Source organism: Amaranthus tricolor, chromosome 1, assembly GCF_026212465.1.
Source record: "Amaranthus tricolor cultivar Red isolate AtriRed21 chromosome 1, ASM2621246v1, whole genome shotgun sequence".
In the NCBI taxonomy this organism is placed as follows: Eukaryota; Viridiplantae; Streptophyta; class Magnoliopsida; order Caryophyllales; family Amaranthaceae; genus Amaranthus; species Amaranthus tricolor.
Genome location: NC_080047.1, coordinates 18257102 through 18265744, shown reverse-complemented (window position 1 = coordinate 18265744; position 8643 = coordinate 18257102). Strand labels below are relative to the sequence as shown.

General features: G+C 33.7%; 1 protein-coding gene across 2 annotated transcripts; it reads right to left on the bottom strand.

The window, feature by feature from the left end:
- Positions 1-7482, bottom strand: LOC130805637 (uncharacterized). 2 transcript variants are annotated; one of them, XM_057670439.1, is made up of 3 exons: positions 7383-7482; positions 2178-2264; positions 1-930 (listed from the first exon to the last, which is right to left on the bottom strand). In XM_057670439.1, the coding sequence occupies exons 2-3, from the start codon at positions 2244-2246 to the stop codon at positions 349-351; spliced, it is 651 nt and encodes a 216-aa protein (XP_057526422.1). In that variant the 5' UTR covers positions 2247-2264; positions 7383-7482; the 3' UTR covers positions 1-348. The 2 variants fall into 2 exon arrangements, with proteins under 2 accessions (XP_057526422.1, XP_057526463.1); XM_057670480.1 differs by lacking the exon at positions 7383-7482 and adding an exon at positions 4406-4792.
- Between the last annotated feature and the right edge of the window lie 1161 nt (positions 7483-8643).

Sequence of the window (8643 nt, the reverse complement as noted above, 5' to 3'; positions counted from 1 at the left end):
TATAGTGGTATTGAGAAAATGCATATTGCATAAAATAAATATTACATCGTCCCACTAAATTTGTTATAATTTTTATTTTTATACATTCTAATTAATTTGTTACATTTCTGTTAAAGAAAATGATCTCCACCACCTCTTTAGTTTTCATGGACACATTTCTCTACAGTATCATATGCACAAATCAATTTTTTGCTCTGATTTCCCTAAACACAGATTTTCCATTCAAGAATTCATTTTTACGAGTATGTATATCAGTATAAGGGCCTTCCCCTGCCATGATTTTACAGACATAAAACATACCTCTATCCACTATAAACAGGAACAAAATGATACATAAATGAAGCTCATCTAGAATCGAGCCCAACAACGAGTGCATTGCGCTATACAATCCCCTTTACAGTCGACATTATAACCCAACACCTTAGGATTACGAAGGAGAAGATTTCGTAATGGCTTCCCTGTTATCCCCCATGTATTTTCTAGAATCTGAACATTATTCTTCAACTCTTCCTCCAGGCTACAACCAAGAACTTCCGGGAATTTCTTAAGAAGCTTGGAGATATCATCATCAGAGAGGCTCAAACTTCTAAGATACTCTAGAATTTTGTTCACAATTTCATAATCGGGAATCTCTACTTTCCGTTCCTCACCCCAATACGGTGATCGGATTTGACCAAAAGCTTTACCGAGTATCTTGTCCTGCTCTTCGATGCTGAAGTTGAACAGAGACAGAGCTTGTCTGCAAGATGCCCATTTCTCGATCTCTTCATTGCTCAATGTTACATCTAACGTTGGTGCTGCAGAATGCAGCTCCCATTTTTTGGAAGAAAGGCTATTATCCCCACGTTTTTGGGTCAGTTGTTGAGAGGAAAAGCTCCACGAGTCTCCATACGATTTTGAACTTAAAGGAGCAGGTGTTATAAAATCTGGCTGAAGCAAGAAAAGGCGAGTCACGAAAAAATAAACTAATATGCTTTTGGGGAGAGGGGCTACCCTACCTTGAGAGAAAGGTGTTTTTTGTTTCCAGACCCTTTGGCAAAATCTCAACAGAGAAATGCAGTGACTACGTTTTAGAGTTTCAGAACCAAAATAAAAATCAGTATTACTTGAAATGAAATTTGATATGATACGAGAAACGGAAATTGGAATGAGAAACGCTAATTTAGAGTTTCAGAAACAAATATAAATCATTGTCACTTAAAATGAAATTCGATACAATACGAGAAACGGAAATTGGAATGAGAAACGCTAATTTCGAGTTTCAGAAATGTAGGTATAATTTTAGTTCACAACAAAAAATTAAAAGGAGTAAAAAAATGTAAGAGTAAAATAACTAAATCCGAACAATAAAAAAGCAAATGAAAAAGAGGGTTTTGGCTTTATAAATGGTTTGGAATTTCAAAAAAATATTGGGGAACGTAGTTTCAGAAACGTTAACGTATCGTTTCGGAAACAAAGGTTCCAAAACGGAATTCAAAGGGAAGTTTCCGGATTCTTGTAACGATGTTACAAATGGATTTCAAGCTCTTCATGTAGCTTGGAATTCCCAAAATAACACCACACCTTTTTCTAACGATTTTCAATCGGTTCTTCCTATTATAGGATTCTCTTTTCATTTTCCTCCCTTCTTCCTCTAACTTATGCATCTATGCCTTCCTCATCAACCCCCCCTCCACACAGTATTGTTGTATTTCCTTACCCCTCTACAGTTCATACCATAGTAATCATCTCAATCATCAATAAATCACCAAAATATCTCATACTCGAGGAAAAGGAGGCATGTTTAGAGTCACAAACCATTTGTTATTTGACTATTAGTTCCAATTTTCCTGATGGAAAGTAGAGAAGTGGCCGGTTTCTGTCTTTTTCACTTCCTTCAATGAGACAAGCATAGTATCTTAGCTTTCAAAATCAGTTCAGGGTAGTCCAAGGGGTTCGACAAAGATATTTCCCCTTTCCAAGTTGCAATTCAAACATAATGAAATAGTTTCCTCATTCATGTTAAACCCACTCTCTGAAAGAATCAAAAAGCTTTAAACACTCATTCATAGATTAACATCTTCTATGAAGGCTAAATGACAGAAATCCAAGAACACATTAAGATTTCAGAGTGAGACTACCAAATGAGTAGGTGCACCATAAACAGTCAAGAAAACAAGTCAAGAGTAGAAACTTACAGTAGTTAAATGTAAGGATGATCCATTATAAAATGCCAAAGCTGGCGAAAACAAGGTCTTCGCCAGCATCCCTGCACTGTTTGTAATCTACACACAGAAAACAAAGAATACCAAGAATATCAGAACTGGAACGTATGCTACAAAATTAGTCGGTGAATAGATGTCAGCTGATTATTAGGAGCATGATTATTAATGGACTAGCTTAGTAAATAGTACTGGAAATCATATTGGGTTAAGTTCCTAAGTTTTAGGGAGGTAGTTGCATGAATTTTCTATTCATATATTGAATTATGATATATCGAATTTTTCTAGTAAGCGTAAAATAATGAACAATGTAAGTCTTTATTCTCTTCTCAATTCTCACTTCTCACATAATCTCGACATTCTCAACTTATTATTTGGCATCTTTAAAAAGTGGCAAAATTAATGCGGACGACTATTGAAACTATTGGTTCATGTGGTCGATCCTAATTTTTTGAGATTAATGCTCTGACATTGTTGTTGTTCAAAAAGTCACAATTGTAAGGGACAAAATGCAAAGCTACACTACAAACTAACTACACAACCTTATCAAACAGTTATAGCCTTTTAGGTCATTGAATTAATCCATAATATTTCCTCATCATCAAGGAACAACAACAATGTCTAAGTTGTCGTCAAATAAACACACCAAAGCGAAGAAAGAGGATGGGGATGAGGAACAATAAACAAATTAACAAATACAACAAACAAACAATGCAAGAACCAGTTATAAACTCAAATGTTCATGGTAACTTAGGTACCAGCAATGAATTCAGCTCTACTTGCAAAATCAACACAGAAGATTGATAGAAGAATGACATAAGAAGAATTGAAAATATAAGAATTGCACATGTAATGAATTCAGTTATGATTGCAAAGATAACACAGAAGATTGACAAAAAATGAATTCCAGAAATATAAGAATTGCACAGAAAGCGGAGAAATAGGAAGAATTGAGGGAATACTCGTATAAGGTAATTAGATAAATAGGGCATCCATATCTGAACTCTTTTAGAGGCTTAGTAACTCCTAGTGAATGAATACACTCTATTGTAATTACAAGAATGAAAATGTAATAAATCCCTAACCCTCTATTTATACACATTGTATTCAGCTATATTTGGTGTAACGAACTAAGAAAAGAGACATAACAGAAATGTAACAAATCTTCTTCTTTCAAAACATAATGAATAACAAGTATTTCAAAATCCTTCTACAAACAGGCCATTATGCTATCATTTGTGCACTAATTGATTTCTTCTTCTTTTTGTGGCAAGTGAACATTAGAGTTGCGCCTGGACCACTTGTATCAGTTGGGCAAGCATTATCACTTGTATTAGCCATAGATTCTGTAACATTACCCGCCCTAAAGAAATTCACCTTGTCCTTAAGGTGAAATATACATATTGTAGCAAAAGGTGTACATACTATCTTATAGGGTGTACATATTTTTGTGAAGGAACAAACATATTTACAGAAATGTCAATATGAATATGTACACCATTTAAGGTTTTATGTACACTAGCACTGTTCAACAGGCCGGATTGGGTCAAAGTCTTAACGGGTCAGGCCGGGTCACTACCAAATACTAATGGGCGGGCCGGTCCAAAGCTCGTTTAGCCCGGCCCAAGCCTGACCCGCTATGACTTTATTTAATCTTACAGCTAATTCATTAAATAAGTACATAAAAATTATGATATAGCCAAAGGATTGAATTTGTGGAGCATACCAAAAGGACTTATCATCACCACCATTAAAGTTTGAGTTGAATTCAGGTAGTTAATTCTTTGTGCAAGGATTTTAGAGTAAAATTAAACAAGCATTCATAAACCCTAATTTAAATTCAATCAATTAGGATTTTTGGCAACATATACTGTCAACATCGATATTCTTCACTCTCTGGCACTGAATGAATGAGTTCTTTAAGGCCATTGACAACAGTACTACAAAATTCATGAAGACTTACAAGTAATCTAACAGGCCATTTTCACATGAGATTTTGCCCAAAACACATCATAGACTACTGTATTAAAATTTAGAATCAAGCATTGACAGCAAATAAACCTTCCAAATATCATCCTCAGATTATAAGGAAGAAAACCATAGAAAACAATGAACGGAATATTGAATCAAAGTTGCAAATAACAATGAAACTACGTAGAAAATAACTCAGATTTAATTAAAAAAAAGGAGATCGAAAATCATACCTTTAGCGAGATCGAAAAACTAGGGTTCTTGGTAGATAAATATGGGGAAAAATCAGAAACACAATTTGGTAGAGTAATAGAAAAATAGTTAAGAGGAAAAGTGAGTACTGAGTAGTGAATAGCATATGGAAGGCTAAATGAGTAAATAGCTGTGTATAAAATTAAAATTTTGTATTATTAATTGTTGTGGCTTTTATGACTTGATCGGTTGATCCTGTTATGACTTTCTAATGACCTTTTTAAGACCCTCTATACTAGAGCTTAATATTGACGCGACCTGTTAATGACCTGTTACAATTGACTTGACTTTTAACTTATTGTGTCGACCCGGCCTATTGAACACCTCTAATATACATCTGTTTTTTGTTTTCACAACTTTAATTGGTCTTCGAATGATCCAAATCATATATATATATATATATATATATATATATATATATATATGTATATATATATATATATATATATATATATATATATATATGTATGTATATATATATATATGTATGTATATATATATATATATATGTATGTATATATATATATATATATGTATATATATATATATACACACACACACAAATAAAAAGGGTGTTTAGAATAAGAATGATAAGAATCATTATACATCCTAGTTTTCGATAAGATAAAAAATCTAATGTCACAATAGAGCTAACAAATTAATTGTAAAGGTCACTATATATACAGAAAAGATACTATGTTATAAATAAAGAACATTTTATAGATTTATGACATAGTGTCCTTTTTGTATATATAGTAACCTCTACAATTAAATTTTTTTCGCTCTATCATGACCTTAGATTTTTATTCTTACTAAAACCATTGGTGTATATATATATTGTGTATTCAACTATATTTGTTGTAACAAACTAAGAAGAGAGCCATAACAGATTAGTAACAAATCTACTTCAAAGCATAATGATTACCATACGTCAAACTCCTTCAAAATCCATTACACTACTCTCTCCCCACATTGAATATTTGTATCTCTTAATAATAATCTCACCAAATTACATTAAGCTCACACAAACAATGAAAATCACTCTCTAAAGGTGCGGTAACAAACACATGCACTCTAATGGAGTTTCCTCGCATACAAGCTCCTTCACTCTTCTTAATGGTTCAACAACCAAGATGAGTATTCTTGCATTTCCCACACACTTAATTAAGTCTCTTGGACCATTGTTATAGGCACAAAGAGTCAAAAGAATCAAATACTCCGATTTCCAGTCATATGCATGTCTACAGCCTAAAATGAGGTTCTGACAAAGTTGCTCTTTTGAGCATGAAGGTTGCTCATTGAGTATGCCTCACTTTTGTCCGAGGAGCCTTGTTACGAGCTCTACAAGCCTTGCTCGTTTCCCAGCCAAATTCTCAATTAGTTTTGCCTTGCTTTACAAAGTTGCTCTTCCAGCAAGAGCCACTGAAGTTTTCTGTTTGTTCTGATCTTCAATGCTCATTCGAGCAGCCTTCCAGCGAGTTTTCTGTTATCTCCTTGTATCGTGCTCATCCGTGCAACAATATTGCTTGTTTGAGCCTCATTGCACAGCAACATACTCACTCATCCACAATCCTTATTGGCTCAAATAAGCCCGTTCTTACCCTTCAAGTTTTCATTGCTTGCCTATTCACTTAGCAACGCATAAGCATCACCTTTGGAGCATTTCGGTCTAGATACAACAAAATACTTCGTCCCCAACAAACATGGTCAGAGCCGGCACTACCGCATGAGCGGCATGAGTGACGGCTCAAGCACCGTTATTTTAAGGGCCGAAACGATTAATATATCCGTTTTTGAATCAAATAAAAAATATAATATTTTTAGCAACACTTGTTAATCTTCATATAATCTATGTCAATACTTTCACATAATCAATGACGATTCATTAGCTTGAAAATGACTACTTATATGACAATTGATTTTGGGTATTTTCCTAGTAAGTATTGTTTGATTTTTTTTTTTCACTAATAATTATTCAATCTAGGTTAATTAGGTAGTGCTCTTGAAAAGTAATATTAATATTATTTTGTTGTATATTCTCCTATAATTAAATTAACAGAACAAATCAATACTTTGTTTAATAAAAATAAACTAGTAGTTTATTATTGTCACTTAAATGGACATACACGTTGTACTCAAAAAGCTAATATTAATTTTCACTCAAAGCCCTTAAAATATCAGAGACGGCCATCGATTTAAAGAGGCAACTCAAGAGGATGATATCCTCATAAGTCCCTCACGTCATCAAGCACTTTAATCACATTAAAATTAAAAGCACCAAACTAAAATTCACCTTGATTAATGGATTCTACAATGCCAGCGTGAACAACATACTTGAACTAATTACACATTCACACTTGCTTTCAATCTCACAAAAGCCAATAGACGAAAATCAGACTACAATATAGAACAATAATTAAAGGCAGTGTGAAAGCAAGAAATGGTTTTGATTACATGTATTCTTGCTTGGTAACAATATTCTACTACCCAAATACTCTTAAATGGCTCCCACCAAGACGGGTTTGGAGGGGTTGTATGTATGCTTTTTTACCATTGTTAGTGATAATAAAGGGGTTATTTCCGATTTACCCTTAATAACAAACATCAAATCAGTAAAATTAATCAAGATATGAAAATAAAGCTATCCCCATTAAAGCTTGATGATGTTTAATAGCATTTCTATGGAGTTTAAAGAGGTTAATTATTTAATAGCTATATTGCTTTGTTGATTTAAATAACGCAATTAAGATAAAACATCTAATTATTAGTATTGGGTGCAGCATCAGTAAGTAAGAACTAAAATCCAGGATTGAAAATCTTGTACAACCATAGTCAAACTAACAATGACAATTGAAGGTACCCTAAATCAAGGGAATGATCAAATTTAAGCAAAGAATATTTATGAAACAAAACAAGAAAGTAGAAGAAATATCTGAAAAAGGAACTAAAAGAATTTACCAGAAAAACTTGCAGAAATGGAAGGCTGAAGCTCAACTCCAGGAACGGGAGGAGAGAGGAAAGAGAAAATGATTGGAACAATTAGTATCCACATGCTGACTGGCCACTAATTCAAGTGCTCTGTACCTAGGTTGCACTAAAACGGACACAGACACGGACACGACACGGGTACGGAAAAACGTCAATTTAAAAATGGCGGACACGGGGATACGAAAATGGTAATATAATAAATATATCAAATTAAAGATAATTTTACAATCTTTCATTTGATATATGTAAATAAACACTTTAAAAACATAAAACTCACATAAAATGAAAATAAGTACCAAATAAACAACATGAGTATTTAAAAATAGTCATACAAACCAAATCAAAGAAAACCAAATAAATAGGTAAATTTAAGTTTGATCATCACACATCGTCCATATGACATCCATCATCATCCTCCGCTACAAAATTAGTTTCCAACTCGGGCTCATCGAGAGAAAGATCTGCCATGCCAAGACAAATAAAATCTTCTCATTTAAAATTGTAAGTAATCATTTAAATGTCATAAATGATCACTTTAAGACAAAAAGTATATATATGTGAGACTGTCTCATTTAAGAATTAGTGATGAACATAATAATACTAACGAATCAACATAAGTAATTTACAAATTTTAAGTGATTGTGGTGCGATTTGGGGCAACAAATGGTGGTGCGTGGTTTGTGGCCTGCTGCGATGGCCTAAATGCATGAGTAGAGGAGCAGAGAAGGTGAGGATGTCAGTAGTGGTTGTGGCGCACATATTGAAGGAGAAGGTGGCGATGCTAGCGGCGCTCACATGTGGTGGTAGAGAAAGAAGAGGAAAAAAGAAAAAAAAAAATTTTAAAGACGTGTCCTTTACTGCTTCCCGTGTCCCTTGCCGTGTCCTTACCGTGTCCACGTGTCTGGAAAAATATTATAATATTGGACACTTCATTTGGCGTGTCGGACACAGATTTTCGCGTGTCCGTGTCCGACACGGGACACGCCAGTCCAGGGACGTGTCCGTGTATTCCAGCTCTGTACTACTCCATTCTCTTTGAATTGCATCTAAAGAGAAATTGTGTATTTTTAAGAAAATAATAATAAATGAAGAAAATAAATTAAACATGTGAATGAGATTAAAAAAAAGTAATAGGCTATTGTCCAAAAATAAAAATAATGTAAATTAATTAAGACAAACTAAAATAGAAAATAATGCAAATTTAATTGGACGGAGAGAGTAATTCACATCC

Bases quoted from the DNA above. Each gene is read 5' to 3' on its own strand.
- LOC130805637 (XM_057670439.1), bottom strand. From the start codon at position 2,246: ATGCTGGCGAAGACCTTGTTTTCGCCAGCTTTGGCATTTTATAATGGA. The intron at 931-2,177 runs GTAAGTTTCTAC...TTCTTGCTTCAG, and splicing joins CATCCTTACATTTAACTACT to CCAGATTTTATAACACCTGC.